This window comes from Trachurus trachurus, assembly GCF_905171665.1.
Source record: "Trachurus trachurus genome assembly, chromosome: 19".
Lineage (NCBI taxonomy): Eukaryota > Metazoa > Chordata > Actinopteri > Carangiformes > Carangidae > Trachurus > Trachurus trachurus.
This window is the reverse complement of record NC_139913.1, coordinates 2,647,026-2,674,626: the sequence shown is the minus strand read 5'-3', so window position 1 is coordinate 2,674,626 and position 27,601 is coordinate 2,647,026. Positions and strand designations below refer to the sequence as shown.

The following is a 27,601-nucleotide window of genomic DNA, read 5'->3' as shown; positions in this document are numbered from 1 at the left end:
TGGTACAGTTATTACTGGCGTGCTGCTGGCTTTGTGCAGCCTCGTGCCTCCGTGGCGGGAGTAACGGGCTGACGCTCGTCCTCCCAGAGGCTGTAGCCAGCGATTTGCACGTTGTATGTTCTTTACCTGCTCTGTAAAGGTGGCTGGCTGGGTGGTGGCGTTTCCGCCCCTCACCTTCCAGCATTGCGCACAGCTGCTGAGGGCTGTGTTGCTAGCAGGTTGTGCTGCTTTGAATGCTATTAACTGTTCTTTTTTCTGTTTCTCTGTTAGTGTTCAAAGTATTATTGAAGGATTCAACTGTGTTATTGAGGTAGGGTTCCAGTCCCTCTTCTAGCTCAGTTGTGTTACAAACTGCTTACCTTGTTGGTGAAGGTTGCGTTCCTGCCCCCTCTCCCAACTTGGCTTTGTGTTTCAAGGTGTTGGCGTTTCCGTCCCGGCGACGTCACATCTTGTCTCTTTTTTGTGTTTTTTTGCCACCTGGTTCCGGATGGCGCACGCCTGTGGCAGCTGTATGGCGTCCCTGGAGCCTGAGGATGGCCATGACCGGTGTGTGTCCTGCCTTGGTGTGGATCACCTGCGGGAGGCCATCACCGATGAAGCCTGTATAAATTGCAGCATTATGCCGAGGTCGATAAGGCTGGCCAGGCTAGCCCAACTGGATCCACTCTCCTGTCTGCCTTCATTCCAGTCTGGGGGGGCGGATTCCTGTCGGGATGCTGCACAGAAGAGGCCTGCCTCACGGGACGTGGGTGCTGTCCCCACAGGGAAACGGCGCAGGAAGACGGACGACCACCTCTCCTCAAAGGTTGACCGTCTGGCGGCTGATATGGAGGAGATGAAGGCGCTTCTCCTTGGCCTGCAGCCTGCTGGTAGGATGCCACATGCTGCTGCTACGGCTACTCGGGGGTCACCGCTGCCAGTGGACGATGCCATCTCCATTGCAGCTTCATCCAGCCAGTTTAATGATTCAGAGCAGGTTGAGTTGGCGACTCCAACGGTGGCGGGCTCCTCGCATTCTTCGGCCTCGGGTTCCCGGCGGGGCTCTGAGGATTCGTCCATGGGGGCAATCATCCGGGCTGCCCTGGCACGCCTGCAGCTTGATGCGCCTACCGAGGGTAAGGCTCCCAGTGCTTTCTACAGGCGCAACCCCCCACCGGCGAAGACTGTGGTACCACACTCTCCAGATTTTTTGAAGGAGCTGCACTCTTGCTGGGCAGACACGTCGGCCTTCACCAGGCCGGGGTCGGATGAGCGGGCCTTGGCTGCCATGGAGGGTGCTGAGGCAGTTGGCCTTCTCCACATGCCAGCGGTGGAGCCTGCGATTGCGGCCTTGATTGTGTCTCCGGATGAGGCAATGAAGCCTGACCCCCGGTGCCCTTCTGCCCAGTGTAAGGTCACTGATGATTATGTCTGCAGGGCTTACACCACAGCAGCGCGCATCGGCCGCCTGGGAAACACCCTGTCCCACTTCCTCTTGGCTCTCTCGACTTCTCTGCAGGATGCCCAGGTGGACGACTCCGTCCGCGACATCTGCGACGCCTCCCTGCAGGCCTTTGCCTGCCAGTCGAGGGAATTGGGTCGGCTCATGTCCACTCTGGTCCACACTCGCCGTCACGTCTGGCTGGCCCAATCGCCCCTGACGGAGGCGACTCACAGGGTCCTTCGTGGGGTGCCGGCGGCGCCTGGTGAGTTGTTTGGCTCCGCAGCCCTGGAGGCCTTGGACCGCACAGCTGAGGCGGGTGAGACCAGGAGGCGGCTGGCAGGTCTCCACAAGAGGACGCCTACCTCCAGCAGGCCGAGGGCTTTCCCGTCTGCCCCTCCACGTCCTCCACAGATGCCTCCCCAGGCTGCTCAGCGGCCGTCGCGACGGGACACCAGGAAGCCGACAGGCGACTTTCGTGCCACCGTGCGCCGCTCGCCGCGTCAGCAGCAGGCCTCTAAGCCCGACCGCCGTTCCTCCGGTTCCTTCAGGGCCCGGGGGCAGCGGCGCTAGGGCCACGGGGCCGGTCGTCGGATGCTTTTCCCAGCAGCAGCTCAGTCACTGGGCTGCCTGCTGTCCGGACCCCTGGGTTGTGTCCACCTTGACCCAGGGGTACGAATTGCAATTCCGACGCCGGCCCCCTGCCTTTGGCCGGGTGAAGATCACGTCTATCGACGACCCGGCCAAGGCCCAAGCCCTGGCCCAGGAGCTGTCCACCCTCCTGGACAAGGGTGCCATCCTACCGGTGGACCCCCTCCTTCATCCCGGGGGTTTTTATTCCACGTACTTCCTGGTCAGCAAGAAGGACGGCGGACTGCGACCCATCCTGGACCTGCGTGGCCTGAACAGGTATTTGAAAGTTCTGCCGTTCCACATGCTGACTACAGCAGTTGTTCAGCGTGTGGTCTGCCCCGGCGAGTGGTTCACAACCATAGATTTGAAAGATGCATACTTTCATGTCCCGATCGCGGCTCATCATCAGCCCTTCCTCAGGTTTGCCTTCCAGGGCCACCATTATCAATTCAGGGTGCTCCCCTTTGGGCTCTCCCTGTCCCCCAGGGTGTTTACCCGCTGTGTTGCGGCGGCCTTGGCGCCTCTGCAGGCAGGGGGCATGAAGGTCCTGCCTTATCTGGACGACTGGCTGGTGTGCGCGCCATCCCGGGCCCAGGTGATGCGGGATACCAACCGTCTACTGTTGCATGTGTCTCGACTGGGCCTCAAGGTCAACGTCGCAAAGAGTTGTCTGGTTCCCACTCAGCGGGCTGCCTATTTGGGTCTGGTTCTGGACTCTGTCGCCATGAAGGCCTACCTGTCGGAGAGACGCGTGGACGACATCCTCCGACTCCTTCCTTTCTTCAAGAGGGGCAGGCGGCTGCCTTTCGTTCAGTTCCTGCAGCTCCTGGGCAAACTGACGGCCGCATCGACTGCTATACCTTCCGGCCTGCTGCTGCTGCGTCCGCTTCAGATGTGGCTGAACAGCTTCCACCTGGACCCGAGGTCTCACAAGCACAAGCTGCTCAGGGTGTCTCGGGTGTGTGTCCACGCCCTGGCGCCATGGCGGGACAGGGCGTCCCTACTGGGGGGCGCTCCTCTGGGGGTCCTTCCTTCCTTCCGAGAGACGGTTGCAACAGATGCATCCCAGTTAGGCTGGGGTGCAGTCTGGCGTGGCAGGTCCGCCCAGGGACGGTGGTCTCCTCGGGACCGCACGCAGCACGTCAATGTGTTGGAGCTGCGGGCTGTCCAACTGGCTCTCCGCCATTTTCTTCCGCACCTGCAGGGGAAACATGTGCTGGTTCGGTCAGACAACAGGGCAGTGGTCTCCCAGATCAACCATCAGGGGGGCACCAAGTCGGCGCGACTGTTGCAGGTGTCCCAGCGCCTGCTGACATGGGCCACGCCCCATCTGTTGAGCTTGCGAGCGATGTGGCTCCCGGGGGATCGGAATCAGGTGGCGGATTTCCTTTCTCGGCGCAAGCCCCCGCCGGGGGAGTGGAGGCTACACCCAGAGGTGGTCGAGCTGATCTGGGGCGTTTTCGGCAGGGCGGAGGTGGATCTCTTTGCCTCGAGGGCGTCAACCCATTGTCCCCTATGGTTTTCCTGGACGGAGGAGGACAGTCCTCTGGGACAGGATGCCTTGGGGCACGAGTGGCCCAGCGTCTTCCTGTACGCCTTTCCACCGCTGCCTCTGATCCTCCTGACGCTGCAGCGGGTCCTCCTTCGGGGACATCGCCTCCTCCTGGTGGCCCCATTCTGGCCAGGGAGGCCCTGGTTTCCTCTGCTGCGGAAGCTCTGCTGCAGCTCGCCATGGCGTCTCCCAGGGAGGAGGGATCTCCTGTCCCAGCTAGGGGGCCGGATTTGGCACCCCGACCCCTGCCGTCTCCAGTTGTGGGCTTGGCCGCTGCAGGGCCCGACGCACTTCTGACCGGTTGCACTGAGCCTGTCCGACGAACCATCTCGCATGCTCGTGCACCGTCCACCCGCCTCCAGTATGAGTGCAAGTGGAGGAGGTTCTCTGCCTGGTGTGCTGACAGGGGGGAGGACCCCACTTCTTGTCCAGTGACCACCGTGCTGGACTTTCTTCAGTCTCTCCTGGACGACGGTCGTGCACCTTCCACTTTGAGGGTGTATGTGGCTGCCATTTCAGGGCAGCATGATCTCATTGACAGTGCTACCGTTGGGTGCCAGCGGTTGGTGTCTCTATTTCTGAGGGGGGCATCGAGGCTGCGGCCCACGGTGTCCCCGAGGGTTCCAGCGTGGGACCTCTCCCTGGTGCTGAAGGCCCTGGCTTCTTCACCCTTTGAACCTCTCGCCCAGGCTGACCTTAAGTGGCTGTCGTTGAAGACGGCCTTTCTTCTGGCTATCACCTCAGCGAAGCGGGTGGGGGAGTTGCAGGCTTTGTCTGTTGGCGAGTCCTGCCTGCGTTGGGGGCCTGAGGGTGCGAGTGTGACCCTGTGGCCTAATGTTGCGTTTCTGCCGAAAACCCTGCCCCGTGGCCATGTCAACCGCCCTATTCACCTGGCGCGGTTTGATCCCCCAGCGGCTGATGATGAGTTGCGTGTTTTGTGTCCTGTGCGGGCCCTGGCTGCCTATATCAGTGCCACTGCACATGTGCGGCAGACGGAACAGTTGTTTGTTTGTTATGGGGGTCGTACCAGAGGTTGTGCCCTCTCCAAACAGCGCCTTTCTCATTGGATTGTGGACACCATCTCTTGTGCTTACAGGGTCAACGGTCGGGCATTGCCGGCGGGGGTCAGATGCCACTCCACACGCGGTGTCTCCACGTCCTGGGCTGCCCTGAGGGGCGTGCCCCTGGATGACATCTGTTCTGCAGCCTCTTGGTCGTCACCGGGTACTTTCCACCGCTTTTACCGGCTTAATGTTGCTGCTCCCCACCCGTTGGGCGTGGTCCTTTGCCCTGGGCCTTCGACCTCTCTTCAGTAAGGTGGGTTGTGGGATTCTTCATGACACTGTTGGTATATGTCATCCAGTGCTTAAAGCACCGCCTCTGGCGGTCAGGAGGGACGAAATAGAACGAAAGTTACAGTTGTAACTACGGTTCTATGAGTCCCGGATGACCGCCAGAGCGCTCTGTCACTCAGAATCCTCGCGCGTTCACGAGCAGATTTGGGAGCCGATTGCCTGCTGACACCGGAAGATATAGCCTCCCGGGGGTCATGCAGGGGTCACAGGTGACATTGTTGTTATTCGTACTCGACATGCGCTAGCGCGGGCGGAGTTATCCAGTGCTTAAAGCACCGCCTCTGGCGGTCATCCGGGACTCATAGAACCGTAGTTACAACTGTAACTTTCGTTTTACTAGCAGCACAGTGGCCGATAACTTCAAATTTCAGGAGCGCAAGCCGAAAATTTACAGGTGCACACAAATATTGACATTTCCTTTTCACACATTGACCTGACAGCTGCAATGACAGACACCAGATACTTTGAGTCACCACTTCCTGGTTTCATCAGTGTTTAAAAAACCCACAATTTTCCTAGTTGCACATGTGCAAATAGCGTAGATGCAAAATTTACTTGCACCATCTTAAACTTTAGGGGACAAATGCCTCCATTCAGGGGCAGAAGTCTAAATCCCTGCAGGTGCATCCAGTGTGATGGGTTAAGAGTTAGATTTTCACATAATAAATAAAAGCATCCCCCCCAAAAAATGAGTCAGACTGTATTTATAGTGAAATATGATCATGCTGTAGCACATTCAGCTCAGACAACACAGATTGTCTGATGTTTTGGAGCTGTTTTTCCAGTGAAACACACACTTCACACTGCAGGAACAGGATCAACTGGATATTAATTAAAACAGCAGCTGTGAAAACCAACCAACACACAACACAACACACACACACCTCGGACCTGCAGCTTCTCCCTGCTCAGTGACTCATCCACCACCTATATTACTGCTTCTGCTGCTGCTGTGGACCATAGACTGTGGACAGATGCATTAACACCGGGTTGCCAGGTTGGCTTGTCATAAAACGTATCTTAATAAAAACTAAATAAATACCCTGACGTGCTGTTGGTTCTCGGCTGTAGCTTAGCCACCGTTAGCCTGCAAACTGACGCTCACAATACTGTTCCTTCACATTTACAAACAGCTTTTTATTATCGTCCGCGTAGCTTTGTTACGTTATGACACCGACTGTGCATTGAATATAACACTGTCACCCGCGGAAATTCAACATGTTGTGTGTTTCTAAATGAGCTAACATATGTCTGTGTGTGTGTGTTGTGTGTATATATGTGTCTGTGTGTGTGTGCATAAGGAATCATGCTAGCAAGCTGCTACACACACACAACACACGTCGTAACACATACACACAAACACCTGCCGACATTTCTGGTGGATTCATGTAAATTAAAACCATTTCATGTACTCACGTATGAAATACATTAAGGCATATCTTTCCCCAGCTTGTGCTTCAGCGGTCTGAACATTACAGAAGGGTTTGTGTCAGATAAATTTAAATAAATCCTCCAGTGAAGCAGAGAGAGAGACCCCCCGGTAGCTGCTCACACTGCGGTCGGACTGAGCTGCAAAACCAACGCGCTCCCAAATTTACCCTGCGCGGCTGTTTTCTGGTAATTACGGTAAAAGCGCCATAGAAAAAAAATAAAAATAAAAAAGCAGCCAGACAGACTGGTTTAAAATGTTCTCGGTGTGTTACAACTAAGAAGTATTAAAAGTATTACGGATTCAGGAGATGTTGTGAAATTATAAACACAATGCGACGTAAACATAATAAAAATAATTTAAAAAAATGTATTCGTCGCACTTGGCGAAGTTAACAACAGAGCTACTTCCGTTTTTGTTCTTTTCAAATTAAAAGCGTATGTTATGTTACAGAATCTTTTTTTTTTTTTTTTACGAAAGAACATCTTAACTTGGTGAAGATATATTCAAATAGGATAAAATGTCACTTGTGTCTGGTATGAATTTAAAAACAACAATGACATTGGAGATATGATTTGAAAAATTTACAACACACAAAAAGTACTTACTGTGACTTTTTTTGTCTTGGCCTGTCAAAGTCCATTCTAGAAGACACGGAAGAAGACGATATAATATATATATAATGATGATATTTGTAGTTACTGAACTACCTGCACAAGTATTGTGAAGTTTAAACTTATCATTTATCCTGTAATAGTTCATGTGCAGGTATTGTGAAATACTTGAGAGTTTGTGCACAACAATTGCACTTCAAACAATCCACAATAGGAAACACCAGACCACAAAAAGGGGGAACTGTGGTTTCACCCACATCACCACACCGTGTCTCTATACAAACCACAAAGCACGTACATGTTAGGACCGATGGACTACGCCGTGTCGCTTGTCCTAAAGTTACCAAACTGAAAAACACTTGGGAAGTGATAAAGACAACAGAGCCCACGTCGCAGATCCTCCTGCGTGTCAGCTTTTCACGGCACTTACCGTAAATATCAGAATACAGGAGCACTGGAAATTGAAGCAGCGAGCGTCGCGACTTTCTCCTGTCAAAGATCTCCCGTCCCACAAAATGTGACATGGACCAATCAGATCAGCTCCAACCCGTTAACGACATCTGTTCCCACCAATCAGAGGCCGTCATTTTCATATCGCATAAACAGCATAGGAATATACACACTGAACACTCACTATTTGTTTTTGTTTTTTTTATAAGTAAGATGTTTTCATTTGTTTTTTCCTTTTATTATTAATAAGAAATAATAATAATAATAATAATAATAAATTCAAACATATAATACCTCATTGACAAAATGGGTATTTCAACAATATGCAAATGAATGGAATGATGTCTGATAACAGGTGCAAAACCCTGGGGTCACCTTTTTACACCTCCCCAACTTCAGAGAACATATAATGAATCCAAATGTGCCAATATGGGGGTAAAACTATGTACAAACATTGCAATTGTTTCCATTTGATGGAAAGCTATTTAAAGTAAAAAAGTAAGCGATATATTTGTGTTAATATAAGTCTTAAATAGTTATATCCATCCATCCATCCATCCATCCATCCATCCATTTTCATCCGCTTATCTTCCGACAGCAATCACTTACATAGAGTGTTTGGACCGAAACACGGGTCTGTCAGTCACTCTGCTCTGCTCTGCTCTGAGCCGAGGAGAAAACTTTTCTCGTATCCTACAATTTTTATCCAATGAGGAGAGAGAACGGCATGCAGGGCTGTGTGTGCAGCCAAGGGCTGTGTGTGCAGCCAAGGGATGCGCGTGAATGTGGTGACGTAGGGACGAGGACTGTTATGGTGCGTTCAAGGCAACTCGTAACTCCTGTTTTTCCGACCTGTGAAGTCGTACCAGTTCGATCTGGTACGAGTTCACGGGTCAGAAGTTACGAGTGGCCGTTATAGTGACTTTCACAGGTAAAACAGGTCGGAAAAACACGAGTGTGTTGCCTGGAACGCTACAAAATCGTAAGTTGTGACATGAAGCTGTAATTTGCGGTTTCAAAAGCCTGCCTGGAACGCAGCATTAGCCAAAACGACCGGATCGCTTACTTCTGCTTTAAATAAACACAACCCCCGTTTTTGGTGGGAGGTTTGAGAACGAAGTTTCGGAAATGTCCTTGAACTGTAGGAAGCGTTGAAGTGGGAGAGGCACAGGGAGCTGCTGGACTACACTGGTCCTCATCAGCACATCTGGGCCCAACAGAGCCCGAACCTGGAGTCTGCAGATGTGGCTCAGACAGGGAATGGAGTCTAGAAGAGAAAGAAAGATAATAGAAACATTTATCAGTCAAAGTTTACAATAGATTAGATGAAGCATATGCTGCTGTATGTAGTATATGTGTTGATACTGGTGTGGAGAGACATTTGTCTCTTTATTATTCAATCAAACAAAATAGATTTGCAACCAAAAAAGAGATTTGAGAGCAAACGAGAATAAGTGGGAAGTGCTTTGTGTTCTGGGTGGCAGCCGTGGGCGGGGGGCCCCAGCGACCCAATCCCCGGACAACGACTCTGGCTTTAGGGACATGGAATGTCACCTCGCTGGGGGGGGGGGGGGGGGGGGAGCCTGAGCTCGTCCGAGAGGTTGAGCGGCACCCATCGGCTAGAGGTAGTCGGGCTCACCTCCACGCACAGCCTGGGCTCCGGAACCCAACTCCTTGAGAGAGGTTGGACTCTCTTCCACTCTGGAGTTGCCCACGGTGAGAGGCGGCGAGCTGGTGTGGGCTTGCTCATAGCTCCCCAGCTCAGCCGCCATGTGTTGGAGTTCTCCCCACTTAACGAGAGGGTCGTTTCCCTGCGCCTTCGGGTCGGGGATAGGTCTCTCACTGTTGTCTCGGCCTAAGGGCCGAACAGCGGTGCAGAGTACCCGGCCTTCCTGGAGGCCCTGGGAGGGGTGCTGGAAAGTGCTCCAACCGGGGACTCCATCATTCTGCTGGGGGACTTCAACACTCACGTGGGCAGCGACAATGTTACCTGGAGAGGTGTGATTGGGAGGAACGGCCTCCCCGATCTGAACCCGAGTGGTGTTTTGTTGTTAGACTTCTGTGCTAGCCACAGTTTGTCCATAACGAACACCATTCGAGCATAAGGGTGTCCATCAGTGCACGTGGCACCAGGACACCCTAGGCCGGAGGTCAATGATCGACTTTGTAGTCGTGTCATCTGATCTCCAGCCGTATGTCTTGGACACTCGGGTGAAGAGAGGGGCTGAGCTGTCAACTGATCACCACCTGGTGGTGAGTTGGATGGCAGGGGAGGAAGCTGGTCAGACTTGGCAGACCCAAGCATACTGTGAGGGTCTGCTGGGAACGTCTGGCAGAATCCCCTGTCAGGGAGGTCTTCAACTCCCACCTCCGGGAGAGCTTTGACCGGATTCCGAAGGAGGCTGGAGACATTGAGTCAGAATGGACCATGTTCTCCACTTCCATTGTTGACACGTCCATCCAGAGCTGTGGCCATAAGGTCTCCGGTGCCTGTTGTGGCGGCAATCCCTGAACCCGGTGGTGGACACCAGAAGTAAGGGATGCCGTCAAGCTGAAGAAGGAGTCCTACCGAGCCTGGCTAGCTCGGGGGACTCCTGAGGCAGCTGACGGGTACCGGCAGGCCAAGCGGACGGCAGCCCGGGCGGTCGCGGAAGCAAAAACTCGGGTCTGGGAAAAGTTCGGGGAGGTCATGCAGGAGGACTACCGGTCGGCCTCGAGAAATTCTGGCAAACCATCCGGCGCCTCAGGAGGGGGAAGCAGTGCCCCGCCAACACTGTTTACAGTGGAGGAGGGGAGCTGTTGACCTCGACTGGGGATATCGTCGGGCGGTGGAAGGAATACTTCGAGGATCTCCTCAATCCCACTGACACGCCTTCCGTCGAGGAAGCAGAGGCTGAGGATTCAGAGGTCGATTCATTCATCACCCAAGCTGAAGTCACTGAGGTAGTCCGGAAACTCCTCAGTGGCAAGGCACCGGGGGTGGATGAAATCCGCCCTGAGTACCTCAAGTCTCTGGATGTTGCAGGGCTGTCGTGGCTGACACGCCTCTGCAGCATCGCGTGGCAGTCGGGGACAGTGCCTCTGGACTGGCAGACCGGGGTGGTGGTCCCTCTCTTCAAAAAGGGGAACCGGAGGATGTGCCTCAACTATCGAGGGATCACACTCCTCAGCCTCCCGGGGAAAGTCTATTCCAGGGTGCTGTAGAGGAGAATTCGGCCGATAGTCGAACCTAGGATTCAGGAGGAACAATGCGGTTTTTGTCCTGGCCATGGAACTGGACCAGCTCTATACCCTCCGCAGGGTGCTCGAGGGCTCATGGGAGTTTGCCCAACCAGTCCACATGTGTTTTGTGGACTTGGAGAAGGCTTTCAACCGTGTCCCACGTGGCATCCTGTGGGAGGTGCTCCGGGAGTATGGGGTCGGAGGCCCTCTGTTGAGGGCTGTACAGTTCCTGTATGACCTGTATGAGCTTGGTTCGCATGGCCGGCAATAAGTCAGACCTGTTCCCAGTGCGTGTTGGACTCTGGCAGGCGCAGCCAAGGGCCGGAGGGGGTACGGTTCGGAAGCCACTTGATTTCATCTCTGCTTTTTGCGGATGATGTTGTCCTGTTGGCTCCCTCAAGCCAGGACCTTCAGCATGCACTGGGGCGGTTTGCAGTCGAGTGTGAAACAGCTGGGATGAGAATCAGCACCTCTAAGTCCGAGGCCATGGTTCTCGACCGGAAAAAGGTGGCTTGCACCTACCAGGTCGGGGGAGAGTTCCTGCCTCAGGTGGAGGAGTTTAAGTATCTTGGGATCTTGTTCACGAATGGAGCGCGAGATTGACAGGCGGATCGGTGCGGCGGCCGCAGTAATGCAGTTGTTGTATCGGTCCGTCGTGGTGAAGAAGGAGCTGAGCCGAAAGGCAAAGGTCTCGATTTACCAGTCGATCCACATTCCCATCCTCACCTATGGTCATAAACTCTGGGTCATGACCGAAAGAACGGGATCCCGGATACAAGCGGCCGAAATGAGCTTCCTCCGCAGGGTGGCGGGGCGCTCCCTTAGAGATAGGGTGAGGAGCTCCGTCACCTGGGAAAAGCTCGGAGTAGAGCCGCTGCTCCTCCACATCGAGAGGAGCCAGCTGAGGTGGCTCGGGCATCTGTATCGGATGCCCCCTGGAAGCCTCCCTCGGGAGGTGTTCCGGGCATGTCCCACTCCGCTGGCCTGGGAACGCCTTGGGGTCCCCCAGGAAGAGCTGGAGGAAGTGTCCGGGGAGAGGGAAGTCTGGGGATCCCTGCTCCGACTGCTGCCCCCGCGACCCGACTCCAGATGAAGCGGTAGACAAATGGATGGATGGATTATTCTCTTTTGCTCTCAGATCTCTTTTTTGGTTGCACATCTATTCTATTTGACTGAATAATAAAGAGACAAATGTCTCTCCATAATACTGTACCTAAATTTGGACTCGGCTCCCGGGTCTTTTCCACTCGTCTTTGATTCAGAATATGTTTCAAAGGGGCAGACAGAGTCGACCAGTTCACAAACTCCAGTAGATAATTCAACACCTCGCTGTCTGCCTCCTCCAGCCTGGAGAGCACAGTCAGAGAATCACTGATAACTCTGAAAACTGACCGAACCAAAGTCTGAAAACTGACCGAACCAAAGTGTAAAAAAGAGAGGAGAGCCTCACATGGTTGGGTGCAGCAGCAGAGACGGCTCCAGTCCGGCCTTCAGGAGCAGAGGAAGCCAAATGGCAGCAAAACGTACTTGGCCTAGTGCCGCACAGAGCAGTGCCTTCACTTCCTGCGGCTTTAACACAGTTTTCCCATGATGCTTTGCTGCAACACTGCTCCTGGTCAAAGTCTCTGGTTGAGGGATCCACCTGTGCTCAAGCACCAGCTGCAGAAGGTCTGTTTTGTTGGTTGACAAGGCGTGGGTCCAGTTCTCCTCTGTAACAGTTGCTCCTGCAGCCACGAGCAGCTTCAGTGTTTCACTGTAACAGATTTATATCACACGTGTTATGTTTTATTGATTACGAGTGTGTTGTTGTGGTTTGAGCTGCTTAAATCTGTTATTTCAAACAAACCTGAAAGGGTTGGTGGGTGTGAGAGACAAGGCAAAGGCGAGCGGTGAATTCTGGGCCACAATGTCCATGCCGTCTTGTGCGTCCGGGCTGTAACCTTCTCTGAGCAGCAGCTTCAAACTCTCGCTCTGCTCCTCCTGGATGGCCAGGTACAGTGGACTTACCTTGCTGTCGCCACGGTCACACGCACGATCTGTGACAGCGATCAGCCTCCTGAGGACACTGGATCAACAGAGTCACAGAAGTTTAGGGTGTGTGCAGCTGCAGCACATCCAAACATTATGTGTTTAGAATCAGCAATTAGAGCTGAGATTAAATCAATCACAGTTCTGCTTATTGAGTAGATACTGGTTTGAATATATACTGATCAATAATGCATGAAAGAAAGACAAGATAATTAGAAGTCAGTACCTGATGTGGCCAAACTCAGCAGCAACATGAATGGGCAACTGGGGCCAGACCTTACTGCAGACTCTGTTAGGATCTGCTCCATGGTCCAGCAGCAGGTCCACACACGGCTGGTGACCTTCCTGAGAGGCGATCAGCAGCGGCGTGGCCAGATCGGTCGTCTGGCTGTTCACATCAGCACCTGAGGAGGAAGAAAACTATGGTATAGATTAGTGAGTGTGTACTGGTTGTGTTTACATGATGCCAAATGCCCTGTGACTGGGTGTGTGTGTGTGTGTGTGGAGTTATTCAAGGATGATGATACAACATGTGGGGCCAAAAGACACAATAACAGGAAGGCGTGAACACTTTGTAACACCACAGGGGGGGGTGTTACTATTAGGCTGTTTGGGGAGTGTGCAGGAACCAGACAAAAAGCCAGAAGTGTAAGTAGCCTTTATTGTGGCATCTTATAAAGTGGTACTTTTTTTCTCCTTCAAAACTAACTTAAACTTCCCTGGTCCCAACAACCAGCCTCCCTCAGTCCTTTGTCTTCTCTCCTCTCTTTTTGCTCCCTTCCTCCTCATTCAGTTCCCCTTTGTCTCTGTTCCCTCCCCTTTGATTGGGAATCCCCCATACCTGCCTGCTTTCCTGGGCATCATGGGAAGGGTAGTTTTTCCCCTCTGGAGTCCTCCTGGGCCTTCTACGAAGGGAATGTACCTGCCCTCCTGGTTATCAAATAAAATCAAGCAGCTATGAGCAAACACATGCAGAGAAACAACCATTTACCAGCATCAATAAGGATGTGCAGACACTCCTGCTGTCCGTACTGTGCAGCCAAAAACAGAGGGGTGATGCCGTGGCCGCTCAGAGCCTCCAGGTCGCACACGTTCACCAGGATACGCACTATTTCGCTGTGACCCTGGGGGAGTTAAGAGAGTCTGTTCATTAACAAACACCATGCATGACACAGTGTGTGTGTGTGTGCGTGCATTTGTGTCATTTTTACCTTATAAACAGCCTGATGGAGGCAGTTCCACCAGGACTCGGTGTACATTCTGTTCACCTGTGCACCTTTATCAATCAGCAGCTCCACCACCTTCTTGTGTCCACCCTCTACGGCTGTTAAATTAGCAGCTGATTAATAACTGCACATGGAATTCACTCAAACAAACTTAAAGCAGAAGTAAGTGATATATTTGTGTTAATATAAGTCTTAAATAGTTATATCTTCCGACAGCAATCACTTACATAGAGTGTTTGGACCGAAACACGGGTCTGTCAGTCACTCTGCTCTGCTCTGAGCCGAGGAGAAAACTTTTCTTGTATCCTACAAGTTTTATCCAATGAGGAGAGAGAACGGCATGAAGGGGCGGTCCTCTCTGTGTGTGCAGCCAAGGAACGCCGTGAATGTGGTGACGTAGGGACGAGGACTGTTATGGTGCGTTCAAGGCAACTCGTAACTCCTGTTTTTCCGACCTGTGAAGTCGTACCAGTTCGATCTGGTACGAGTTCACGGGTCAGAAGTTACGAGTGGCCGTTATAGTGACTTTCACAGGTAAAACAGGTCGGAGAAACACGAGTGGGTTGCCTGGAACGCTACAAAGTCGTAAGTTGTGACTTGAAGCTGTAATTTACGGTTTCAAAAGCCTACCTGGAACGCAGCATTAGCCAAAACGACCGGATCGCTTACTTCTGCTTTAACTTTATTACTTTAAAGTTCAACAGTTCAACATTTAGTCAGATCTTCCTCTCACCATAATCCCTAGACAGGGGACCTGTACCGTTCACCTCCATTGTGTTCACTGAGCAGCTCACGTCTCTGCCCCGCCGATCTCAAAACAACATGCACCGATAATTAAAGGTGATGAACCTACTGCTATGACTATAGGGGTTATGGTGAGAGGGGGATCTGACTAAATGTTGAACTGTCCCTTTAATGACAATGGTTCAAAAAAGGGTGGTGATCACGTGTGATACCTGCATACAGAGGACAGGACATGTCGATAGTCAGCTCGTCGATGTTGGCGTGTGCTCTCAGAAGGAGTCGGACCACGTCCAGGTGTCCACGCTGCGCCGCCAGGTAACACGCCGACTCCTCTGCATGTGTCAAAGAGTTCACGAAGGCCCGGCTGCCACGGGGCGAACCTGCTGCTCACAGAGGGGACAGAAGACCTGCTTTAACTACAGGACATAACAACAGTCTGTTGAGCCCTTCATTAGAGATTTATCTGATAAATTAATGAATAAACAATTTGCATGGAATGTTCGTGTCAGAGTGTGTGACATCATCGGTCAGAGTGGGAGAGAGCCCAAAAAAATTCCAGATTTCTTCTCTTTCCACACTCCTTCCGGCCACAATTTACACTCTACACACATGACTTTTTCCAGATTTGTCAATAAACTTGTTCTGTCTCTCACAATGTGCTCGAAATATCAGAGAGACTTACAGAATTTGAATTGGCAGCCTCTACGTGCGGCCACGTCTGTCTCTGCTCCTCATTGACTCCAATACAAAGATTTTCTAAGAGAAGCAGAACGGACCCCTGTTTTAAACTCGCAAGTGTCTCCAAAATATTTACTGTAGAAACACCAAAATCACACCAAAGCGTTCAGGAAGACCTTGTGACGCTCACGGTCTGTGTTTTTTTCTGATAGGAGCTACCGTTTTGTCAGAATCATTCTATCTATCATTCTATCGTCATTGGCAACCGCCTCAAGTTCCCGTGGTAACCTCTGAGCCTCAGGCCAGAGCTTGTTAAGGTTTATAAACAATCCACCTGGCACTTGTTCAGATTGTGCAGTTGTCCTTCTCTCTCAAAGCTCTGTGCTTATTATGGGCTGCTTTTTTACCCTTTATACCATTGCTTCAGGTACCTTCATCAGATTTAGTTCAAGTCTCTGTCAAACACAACCACAGGTACCTTTATGTGATTACAGTCACACACACACACACACACACACACGTAACTTAATGTGATTACAGCTCCTCAATATCAGTGCTTATGGAAAGAGGATAGTGTGTCTGTAGTAGTAGTAGTTTATTCAGTCTTTTACACAGTATTATTTACAGTTGAGCATCAGTCAACCTTCCATAAAACCATCATTTGTTCAACTAATTCATAAATAGATCGAAAAGGTGTAGGCTGAAACTATCTAGCTGTCTGATCAGCTCTGTCTTGACCTTAAGGTCGTGGGTTTGATTCCCATTTTGACAAAGATGAGACATAGACGTACCTCAAAATTTCCCAAGGGAATTTTCTAGTTTATTTTTTTCTGTTTAAATTGTAAATTCTTTGGCAACATTAAAAATCCTTGATGCCAATAAAGCTTTGAAACCCTCTCACCGTTCACAGCAGAGAGGATCTCTCGCACACACGGCGCGCTCCCGGCAGCCGCCGCCTCGTGCAGCGCGTTCCAGCCGCGGTTGTCCCGAGACTCCACGCTGCCGCCCCGCTGGATGAGCCGCCGCAGCCGCCTCCTGCAGCCGGAGCGGGCGGCGGCAGCCACACTGGACACGGTGTCACTGTAGCACTCGGTGAAGTCCATCCTCTGTCTCCGTTTAGAGTCAGCTGCTGCCAGACTGGCAGAGACGGAGACAAACAGACAGAGAGACAGAGAGACTCTGTCTTGTTTGTACCTGATTGTACTGGATTTTATTGTTGTGTAGTTTTATGGAATATTGTTTATTTGTTATTGAATATTGAGATGTGTATATGTACTATATGTTATATTGAAATGTATTTGTGAGTGGTTTGGCAACGGGTTTCTGTTCATGCCAATAAACCCAATTGAATTGAATTGACAGAGACACAAAGAGACAGAAACAGACACACAGATAGAGTGACAGAAACAGACAGAGGCAGTGAGACAGACAGAGACAGTGAAAAAAAACAGAGACAGAGACACAAAGAGACAAAGACAGTGAGACAAACAGACAGAGAGTGAAAAAAATAAACAGACAGAGACACAAAGAGAGACACAAAGAGTCAGAAACAGAAATAGAGACAGATCAAAACATGGGACTTTAGCCGCTAAGCTAACGCTGTTTCCGGGGTCACACCAATAGTACTTACTGTGACTCTTTGAGTTGCCTTGTCAAAGTGATTCTAAGACACGGAAGAAGACGATTTATATAAAATAATAATAATAGTAATAATAATAATGTAATAAAAAGGTCATGATATTTGTAGTTACTGAACTACCTGCACAAGCTTTGTGTAGCCTAGTTTAAACTCATGCCATTTATCCTGTAATAGTTCATATGCAGGTATAATGTGAAATACTTCAGAGTTTTTGCACAACAATTGCACTTCAAACAATCCACAATAGGAAACACCAGACCACAACTGAGTAACAAAAAGGGGGAACTGTGGTTTCACCCACATCACCACACCATGTATCTATACAAACCACAAAGCACGTACATGTTAGGCCCGATGGACTGCGCCGTGTCGCTTGTCCTAAAGTTACCAAACTGAAAAACACTTGGAGTGATAAACAACAGAGCTTTTCACGGCACCTACCGTAAATATCAGAATACAGGAGCACTGGAAATTGAAGCAGCGAGCGTCGCGACTTTCTCCTGTCAAAGATCTCCCGTCCCACAAAATGTGACATGGACCAATCACATCAGCTCCAACCCGTTAACGACAACTGTTCCCACCAATCAGAGGCCTTCATTTTCATATCGCATAAACAGCATAGAAATATACACACTGAACACTTTTTTTTTATAAGTAAGATGTTTTCATTTGTTTTTTCCTTTTATTATTAATAAGAAATAATAATAATAAATTCAAACATATAAATACCTCATTGACAACAAATAGAAACAAAATGGGTATTTCAACAATATGCAAATGAATGGAATGATGTCTGATAACAGGTGCAAAACCCTGGGGTCACCTTTTTACACCTCCCCAACTTCAGAGAACATATAATGAATCCAAATCCTCTAAATGTGCCAATATGGGTGTAAAACTATGTACAAACATTGCAACTGTTTCCATTTGATGGAAAGCTATTTAAATAAACAAAACCGAGGATGTTGGTGTGGGGTTTGGTAACGAAGCTTCGGAGACGTCCCTGAACTGTAGGAAGCGTTGAAGTGGGGGAGGTAAAGGGAGCTGCTGGACTACACTGGTCCTCATCAGCACATCTGGGCCCAACAGAGCCCGAACCTGGAGTCTGCAGATGTGGCTCAGACAGGGAATGGAGTCTAGAAGAGGAAGAAAGAAAATAGAAACATTTATCAGTCAAAGTTTACAATAGATTAGATAAAGCATATGCTGCTGTATGTATATGTGTTGATACTGGTGTGGAGAGACATTTGTCTCTTTATTATTCAATCAAATAGAATAGATTTGCAACCAAAAAAGAGATTTGAGAGCAAAAGAGAATAAGTGGGAGTCAAAAAAAAGAAAAGAAAGCGAAACAGAATAGGTTGCAATTGCAAAAAAAACATCAACTTCAATCAAAACTAATGTTGGTAAGTAAAAACGTATGATGACTTTTCTTATACATCAGTCCTCTTTGCTTGCAAGTTCAAAAGTTTTGCTTGCAAATTCAACTTCACTTAATGGGCGTGGCCTATGATGATGTTTGACCTGGCTCTAGCTCAGGCTGTGACTAGCAAGTGCTCCGCTAGCAAAGCAAAACCTTTGAGGACTGATTTATAAGTAAAATGATCAAACATTTTTACTTACAAACATTAGTTTTGATTGAAGTTGAAGAAATATGCTCTCCAAAAAAAACTTTTTGCAATTGCAACCTATTGTTTTTTTCTTTTTTTTGATTCCCACATATTCTCTTTTGCTCTCAAATCTCTTTTTTGGTTGCACATCTATTCTATTTGACTGAATAATAAAAAGGGACAAATGTCTCTCCATAATACTGTACCGAAATCTGGACTCGGCTCCCAGGTCTTTTCCACTCGTCTTTGATTCAGAATATGTTTCAAAGGGGCAGACAGAGTCGACCAGTTCACAAACTCCAGTAGATAATTCAACACCTGGCTGTCTGCCTCCTCCAGCCTGGAGAGCACAGTCAGAGAATCACTGATAACTCTGAAAACTGACCGAACCAAAGTCTGAAAACTGACCGAACCAAAGTGTAAAAAAGAGAGGAGAGCCTCACATGGTTGGGTGCAGCAGCAGAGACGGCTCCAGTCCGGCCTTCAGGAGCAGAGGAAGACAAATGCCACCAAATTCTGCTTTGTACGGAGCCACACAGAGCAGTGCCTTCACTTCCTGCGGCTTTAACACAGTTTTCCCATGATGCTTTGCTGCAACACAGCTCCTGGTCAAAGTCTCTGGTTGAGGGATCCACCTGTGATCGAGCACCAGCTGCAGAAGGTCTGTTTTGTCGGCGGACAAGGTGTAGGTCCAGATCTCCTCTGTAAAAGTTGCTCCTGCAGCCACGAGCAGCTTCAGTGTTTCACTTCTGTGACAGATTTACATCACACACGTGTTATGTTTTATTGATTACGAGTGTGTTGTTGTTGTGGTTTGAGCTGCTTAAAGGATAATTTCAGTTTTTTACAACCTGGACCTTATTTCTAGCATAAAATACGATCATTTACTCACCCAGATAACTTTGGTGTCATTTGGAGTCGTTTTGACGAAATTAGCCCCAGTGGAGCGGCGCGTATATCCGTTTAGAACACGGCTCTCTTGAATACTCGATTCTGATTGGTCAATCACCAATATTCTGCGGTGTTTATTTCTCGATAGACCACCGCTGAGCGGACCGTTGCTAGGGACTCCATAGCAACGGCCGACTCTGCATGTCCGGTCACGGCATAATACATCCATGGGTCACGGCCGCTGTTTTGCTGAGCCTCCTCCCGTTCGTGCATTTGAAGCCTTTGATAATCAATCAGTGGATCGATGGATTACCGTAGTCGTACCTGTCATAAACAAGAGATTATGGGGTGCGTTTGTGTCGCGGAGCTACAGAGAGGAGAGGAGCTGTGACACGGTCAGAGGTTCTGATGCAAGTTTACTTTTCAGCCACGATGTGGAAATAAGGAGCCTCCACTCTCCCTGTAACAGGTTACACGTCGTTTATCTAACATCACTATTAGTCCGAAGCTGTTTAATGACGGTAAAAATGAAACATAAAGTAAATATCCTGCATAGTTTCTCTTTTCTGTGCTGCGCTGGTCAGAGCGGTGTCCCGAGCAACGGTCTAATTTTACATGAATAAAATCTCTTTTTATCATTATTTTGTGTTACATTATTGAATGATTTAGTTGTAGGCCGTGTTCTAAGTGGGATAATGTATAGTTGGTCGGTTGTTATGGAGAAATAAACCCCTTCATGTTGTATGAAACCCCTCCGCTTCGCGTCGGGGTTCCATACAACCTGTCGGGGTTTATTTCTCCATAACAACCTCCGAACTAACTATCCCTTACATAATGCGAGTAGGCTACTCGGGGCACCCAAGCGCAGCCTCTAAATAACACATTATCTGCGGCGAAACCACAGACTGTAAACGTAGCGTCCGTGACGTCACCCATTGGTTTTGGGGAGTCGTTTTTTTTTTCGTTCATTTCACCAATATTTTGTTATGATACACTAGTGCTATTCCCCTCCGAGCCGGTGGTGATACGTTATCAACATCCGGGGTCTGTAGGTTGACCTACTGACCTCTGACCTGGATGATGTTATCTCCGACCGCGGCACGCGGCTTGTTGCTACTTCTGCGTTGGACTCCCCTCAGACCCCCAGATGATATATCCGAGTTTGGAGAAATTTGAAGAAATTTTATTTTTTGGTCAAAAAAAAAAAAAACGTAAGCTGCGCGCCTGTCGTCTTTTTAAAATTGCCTGTTTGGTTTTTGGTCATTTTCTCCAACGGTTCGTTTCTGCGTGTTTCTGACTTGTCAGAACAAAATGAGCAGCTGGATGAAGTTCAGCTTCCACAGGCTTCCTCTCCTCAACCTGGACTCACTAAAGCTCCGGCTAGTTGAGATAAAAATGGACCCGAATGCCGAAGTGGAATCATCAGAATGAGCTGGGCAGCGCTCAGAGATGACATCATCCAGGTCAGAGGTCAATAGTTCAACCTACAGACCCCGGATGTTGATAACAGCTAACCCCGGACTCAGAGGGGAATAGCACTAGCCTATCAGAACTAAATATTGGTGAAATGAAGGAGTTTCTCTGCAGATAATGTGTTATTTAGAGGCTGCATTGCGTGCCCCATGTTCTCGCATTATACGGATATACGCGCCGCTCCACTGGGGCTAATTTCGTCAAAACGACTCCAAATGACACCAAAGTTGTCTGGGTGAGTAAATGATCGTATTTTATGCTAGAAATAAGGTCCAGGTTGTAAAAAACGGAAATTATCCTTTAAATCTGTTATTTCAAACAAACCTGAGAGGGCTGGTGGGCGTGAGAAACAAGGCGAAGGCGAGCGGTGAATTCTCGCCCACCACGGACGAGCAGATCTGTGCGTCCGGGCTGTAACCTTCTTTGAGCAGCAGCGCCACACTCGCGCTCTGCTCCCCCTGGATGGCCAGGTACAGCGGACTCACCATGCCGTCGCCACGGTCACACGCACGATCTGTGACAGCGATCAGCCTCCTGAGGACACTGGATCAACAGTCACAGAGGTTTAGTGCAGTGGTTCTCAAACTTTTTCACATCAAGGACCCCTAAAATGACACAAATTAGACCACAGACCACCTTTGGACAAAATTTTGAAGCAAACACCAGAAGAAATACACAAATATTTGATCTGAGACTGAAGAACATTACTTTTTTAGTCAATGTACGTTCAAATTAGGGCCAATGGCGTGAATTTTTGGAAATATTGTAGAGAAATTAGTACAATTTCTCCAAAAACGTTGAAACATTTCTAGAAAAAAGTGGTAAAAAAATTCTTCCCCCCCAAAAAAAAGTTTTAAAAAAGTGGTAAGATTTCAAAAAAGAAAAGAAAAGAAAAAAACTGTTAAAAATTTTCTAGAAAAAAGTGGTAAAAATTTCTCAAAAAAAAAAGAGTTTTTTAAAAACAATTCTAGAAAAAGTGGTAAAATGTCTAAAAAAATTATCAAAAAAAAAAAAAAAACAGTTACGAAATTCTAGAAAAAAAAGGTAAAATTTCAAGAAAAGTTGGGGACCCCTTTGAACCCTCCCAAGGACCCCTGGGGGTCCCCAGACCCCACTTTGAGAACCATAGGTTTAGGGTGTGTGCAGCTGCAGCACATCCAAACATCAGTACAGTGTGTTTAGAATCAGATTGTGGTGATTAGAGCTGAGATTAAATCAATCACAGTTCTGCTAATTGAGTACATGTTCATTTGAATATATACTGATCAATAATGCATGAAAGAAAGAAAGACAAGATAATTAGAGGTCAGTACCCGATGTGGCCAAACTGAGCAGCAGCATGAATGGGCAACTGGGGCCAGACCTTACTGCAGACTCTGTTAGGATCTGCTCCATGGTCCAGCAGCAGGTCCACACACGCCTGGTGACCTTCCTGAGAGGCGATCAGCAGCGGCGTGGCCAGATCGGCCGCCTGGATGTTCACATCGGCGCCTGAGGAGGAAGAAAACTATGGTATAGATTAGTGGTTCTCAAACCTTTTCACATCAAGGACCCCTAAAATGACACAAATCAGACCACGGACGGACCCCCTTTGGACAAAATTTTGAAGCAAACACCAGAAGAAATACACAAATATTTGGTCTGAGACTGAAGAACATTACTTTTTTAGTCAATGTACGTTCAAATTAGGGCCAATGGTGTGAATTTTTGGAAATATTGTAGAGAAATTAGTACAATTTCTCCAAAAAAGTGGTAAACAAATTCTACCCCCCAAAAAAAGTTTTAAAAAAGTGGTAAGATTTCAAAAAAGAAAATAAAAAAATGTTCTAAAAAAAAAAAAGGGAACATTTTTTCAAAAACAATACTAGAAAAAAGTGGTAAAGATTAAAAAAAAAAAAAAAGAATAAAAAACTGTTAAAAATTTTCTTGAAAAAAATGGTAAAGTTTTCTCAAAAACAATACTAGAAAAAAGTGGTAAAAATTTCTCATTTTTTAAAAAAAATTCTAGAAAAAGTGCTAAAATGTCTAAAAAAAATTCTCAAAAAAAAAACTGTTAAAAAATTCTAGAAAGAAATGGTAAAATTTTCTCAAAAAAAAAAAAGTTTTTTAAAAATTCTAGAAAAAGTGTCTAAAAAATATTCTCAAAAAAGGTTTTTAAAAAGTGGTAAGATTTCAAAAAGAAAAGAAAAGAAAACTGTTAAAAGTTTTCTAGAAAAAATGGTAAAGTTTTCTCAAAAACAATACTAGAAAAAAATGGTAAAAATTTCTCAAAAATAAGTTTTTAAAAAATTCTAGAAAAGTGGTAAAATGTCTAAAAAAAAAAAATTCTAGAAAAAAAGTGGTAAAATTTCAAGAAAAAGTGGGGGACCCCTTTGAACCCTCCCAAGGACCCCTGAGGGTCCCCGGACCCCACTTTGAGAACCATTGGTATAGTGAGTGCGTACTGGTTGTGTTTACATGATGCTAAATGCCCTGTGACTGTCTGAGTGTGTGTGTGTGTGTGTGTATGGAGTTATTCAAGGATGACGGTACAACATGTGGGGCCAAGAGACACAATAACAGGAAGGCGTGAACACTAGTGGAAGTGAATAACAGGAAACGTGGACGGCCCCGCCCTCTGAGGTCAACCAGTGTATAAATACAGGAGTGTCCGTTTCCTCTGCAGATAAACTCAATTCATTATCAAATAAAATCAAGCAGCTGTGAGCAAACACGTGCAGAGAAACAACCATTTACCAGCATCAATAAGGATGTGCAGACACTCCTGCTGTCCGTACTGTGCAGCCACAAACAGAGGGGTGATGCTGTGGTCGTCCAGAGCCTCCAGGTCGCACACGTTCACCAGGATACGCACTATTTCACTGTGACCCTGGGGGAGTTAAGAGAGTTAAGAGAGTCAAACATCGTGCATGACACAGTGTGTGTTGTTGAGTGTGTGTGTGTGTGTGTGTGTGTGTGTGTGTGTTAGTATCACTGTTACCTTATAAACAGCCTGATGGAGGCAGGTCCAGCAGGACTCGGTGTGTACTCCGTTCACCTCTGCACCTTTATCAATCAGCAGCTCCACCACCTCCTTGTGTCCGCCGTCTACGGCTGTTAAATTAGCAGCTGATAAATACTGCACATGGAATTCACTCAAACAAACTTAACGTTATCACTTTAAAGGGACAGTTCAACATTTAGTCAGATCCGCCTCTCACCATAACCCCTATAGTCAAAGCAGTAGGTTCATCACCTTTAATTATTGGTGCATGTTAATTTGAGATCAGTGGGGCAGAAACATGAGCTGCTCAGTGAATGGTACAGGTCCCCTGTCCCTCATCAAACTCATCAGATACACAATCCAATAACTCCAAAACGCTCTGGTGGACAAGTTGGGACCTGCACATTCACCACGCTATGAAATAATCATGTATAATTATGCAACATTACGACACATGAAGCAAATACTCAGAACTAATTGCACTTTTGAAATCCCTCCGCCTAGCAGCCGTGGTATCTGGAATGTAGTTCCGGCTGCATTTCCCTCTAAAACAACTCTGTGTGGTAACGTTGTGTTATTATCTCATAGCGTGGTGAATGTGCAGGTCACAACTTGTCCACCAGAGCGTTGTGGAGTTGTTGGATTGTGTATTTGATGAGTTTGATGAGGGACAGGTTGACCTGTACCATTCACCTCCATTGTGTTCACTGAGCAGTTCACGTCTCTGCCCCGCTGATCTCAAAACAACATGCACCGATAATTAAAGGTAATGAACCTACTGCTATGACTATTATGTAGGGATTTTGGTGAGAGGAGGATCTGACTAAATGTTGAACTATCCCTTTAATGACAGTGGTACAAAAAAGCGTGGTGATACCTGCATACAGAGGACAGGACGCGTCGTTAGTCAGCTGGTCGATGTTGGCGCGTGCTGTCAGGAGGAGTTGGACCACTTCCAGGTGTCCACGCTGCGCCGCCAGGTAACACGCCGACTCCCCCTCATGTGTCGAAGAGTTCACAAAGACCCGGCAGCCGCGGGACGAACCTGCTGCTCACAGAGGGGACAGAAGACCTGCTTTAACTACAGGACATAACAAGGCAAACTTAAAACTAGTACAGGATTGAATGATTCACTGTTGAACCCATAGATTTAGAAATGTTTCTATATCCATGGTTGAACACTTCATTAGAGATATCTTGAATAAACAATTTGCACGGAATATTCGTTTCAGAGTGCGTGACATCATCGGTCAGAGTGGGAGAGAGCACAAAAAAATTCCAGATTTCTTCTCTTTCCACGCTCCTCCCGGCCACAATTTACACTCTACACACATGATTTTTTCCACATTTGTAGACAAACTTGTTCTGTCTCTCACAATGTGCTCGAAATATCAGAGAGACTTACAGAATTTGAATTGTCAGCCTCTAAGTGCGGCCACGTCTGTCTCTGCTCCTCATTGACTCCAATACAAAGATTTTCTGAGAGAAGCAGAACGGACCCCTGTTTTAAACTCGCAAGTGTCTCCAAAATATTTACTGTAGAAACACCAAAATCACACCAAATGGTTCAGTAAGTCCTTACAGCGATGTTGATCTGTGTTTTTTTCTGATAGGAGTTACCGTTTTGTCAGAATAAGCCCAAATGTGAGACCAGTGCAGAGGCAGAAAATCGCTTTTTTTCTCCACATTTCTGTCTGCCTCAGCCTAGGGGGCCCCCTATCGTCTTGGCAACCACCTCAAGTTGCCGTGGTAACCTCTGAGCCTCAGGCCAGAGCTCGTTAACTTTATAAACAATCCACCTGGAGCTCGTTCAGATTGTACCAGATTTACACACAAACAGGTTTCATACAGTTCTGAGGTCAGACTTTATTACTCCTGTTGCTCCCTGTTGTAATTAATTGGCTTCTCTCTCAAAGCTCTGTGCTTATTATGGGCTGCTTCTTTAACATTGCTTCAGGCACCTTCAACAGGTTTAGTTCAAGTCTCTGTCAAACACAACCACACCCACAAACACACACAGGTAACTTAAAGCAGATATCAGTGGAATGTTTTTGTTAATATAAGTCCTAAATAGTCCTATTTTCCGTCAGCAATCACTTACATGAAGTATTTCAGCCTAAACACGAGTCTCTCCGTCACTCTGCTCTGCTGTAACCCGAGGAGAAAATTTTCCTTGTGGGATACAAGTGTTATCCAATGAGGAGAGAGAACGGCATGAAGGGCTGTGTGTGCAGCCAAGGGATGCGCGTGAATGTGGTGACGTAGCACGAGGACCAATTGATGCCTGACAAGGGCGGGGGCTGCTAACTCATGGTGCGTTCAAAGAAACTCGTACTTTGTGTTATTCCTTCCTGTGAAGTCATACCAGTTCGATCTGGTACGAGTTCACGGGTCGGAAGTTACGAGTGGCCGTTATAGGGAACTTTCACAGACAACAGGATGGTAAAAACACGAGCTACGGGTTACCTGGAACGCTACCAAGTCGTAGTTGTGACTTGAAGCTGTAACTTACGGTTTCAAAAGCCTGCCTTGAACGCAGCATTAGCCGAAACGGCCGTGAAGCTGATATCTGCTTTAATGTGATTACAGCTCCTCCATATCAGTGCTTATAAAAAAGAGGATAATGTGTTTGTCTGATCAGCTCTGTCTTGACCTTAAGGTCGTGGGTTTGATTCCCATGTTGACAAAGATGGCAACCCCGGCCGTAGCTCAAAATGTCCCAAATTTTCTCTTTCTAAATAGTAATTGTAAATTCTTTGGCAACATTATTTAAAAAATCCTTGATGCCAATAAAGCTTTGAAACCCTCTCACCGTTCACAGCAGAGAGGATCTCTTGCACACACGGCGCGCTCCCGGCAGCCGCCGCCTCGTGCAGCGCGTTCCAGCCGCGGTTGTCCCGAGACTCCACGCTGCCGCCCCGCTGGATGAGCCGCCGCAGCCGCCTCCTGCAGCCGGAGCGGGCGGCGGCAGCCACACTGGACACGGTGTCACTGTAGCACTCGGTGAAGTCCATCCTCTGTCTCCGTTTAGAGTCAGCTGCTGCCAGACTGGCAGAGACGGAGACAAAAAGACAGAGACAGTGAGACAAACATACAGAGACACAAAGAGACAGATACAGACAGAAAGAGACAGAAACAGACTGAGAGAGACAGAAACAGACAGACAGAGAGACAGAAACAGACAGAGAGACATAGTTTTACCTGCTAAATGATATCTACACTGTTTGTTCATTAGTTATCATCTGTATTATTATATTATCTGTTTATTTATTTATGGTATATGTGTTATTTTACCATTTTTGTAATGCTTTGGCAATATTGTAATGACAGTCATGCCAATAAAGCTTGTGAAATTGAAATTGACATACAGAGACACAAAGAAACAGACAGAAACAGACAGAAAGAGTCAGAAACAGACATAAACAGACATAAACAGATCAAAACATGGGACTTTAGCCGCTAAGCTAACGCTGTTTCCGGGTCAACATTCAGCTCTGTTCACACTCACCGAGCTGTAAACTCTTGACACGGCTTCACACAACTCTACACGTACACACGTATTAATTAAAACACGTCAGGTCGTTTGTTTAACACCAATAAAAGAGTTTATTCACCTGCAGCAGCGTCACAGCCTGCTCTGTCGTTGCACTCAGA

The 27,601-nt window shown here is 48.0% G+C and overlaps 2 protein-coding genes across 4 annotated transcripts in view; both read right to left on the bottom strand.

Annotated features, from left to right (window-relative positions):
- abca5 (ATP-binding cassette, sub-family A (ABC1), member 5) overlaps window positions 1-8,641 on the bottom strand; it is a 52,393-nt gene extending 43,752 nt beyond the window's left edge. Inside the window, exons 1-3 of one of the 3 annotated variants that reach the window (XM_083994368.1) lie at window positions 8,520-8,535; window positions 7,434-7,563; window positions 6,998-7,033 (exon numbers count right to left, since the gene is read on the bottom strand). In XM_083994368.1, coding sequence (XP_083850494.1) covers window positions 6,998-7,033; window positions 7,434-7,527 — 130 coding nt within the window. In that variant the 5' untranslated portion in view covers window positions 7,528-7,563; window positions 8,520-8,535. Of the gene's footprint in view, window positions 1-6,376; window positions 6,518-6,997; window positions 7,034-7,433; window positions 7,564-8,519 lie in introns of those variants that run through there. The other 2 variants (XM_083994370.1, XM_083994369.1) reach the window with 2 other exon arrangements.
- asb3 (ankyrin repeat and SOCS box containing 3) lies at window positions 8,239-27,593 on the bottom strand. Its single transcript, XM_083994810.1, has 19 exons — window positions 27,562-27,593; window positions 26,760-26,995; window positions 24,825-24,995; window positions 23,945-24,057; window positions 23,701-23,833; window positions 22,278-22,455; window positions 21,289-21,507; window positions 19,044-19,349; window positions 18,807-18,940; window positions 17,943-18,126; window positions 16,253-16,545; window positions 14,886-15,056; window positions 13,915-14,027; window positions 13,695-13,827; window positions 12,930-13,107; window positions 12,522-12,740; window positions 12,126-12,428; window positions 11,889-12,022; window positions 8,239-8,720 (listed from the first exon to the last, which is right to left on the bottom strand). The coding sequence occupies exons 2-19, from the start codon at window positions 26,959-26,961 to the stop codon at window positions 8,527-8,529; spliced, it is 3,378 nt and encodes a 1,125-aa protein (XP_083850936.1). The 5' UTR covers window positions 26,962-26,995; window positions 27,562-27,593; the 3' UTR covers window positions 8,239-8,526.
- Between the last annotated feature and the right edge of the window lie 8 nt (window positions 27,594-27,601).

Excerpts from the sequence above, each read along its gene's own strand:
- asb3 (XM_083994810.1), bottom strand. The coding sequence starts at position 26,961 with ATGGACTTCACCGAGTGCTACAGTGACACCGTGTCCAGTGTGGCTGCC. Across the intron at positions 19,350-21,288 it reads ACGCCCACCAGCCCTCTCAG|AAGTGAAACACTGAAGCTGC; the intron begins GTTTGTTTGAAA and ends AATCTGTCACAG. Across the intron at positions 16,546-17,942 it reads ACACCAACATCCTCGGTTTT|GTACAAACAAGACAGAGTCT; the intron begins GTTTATTTAAAT and ends CAGTACAATCAG.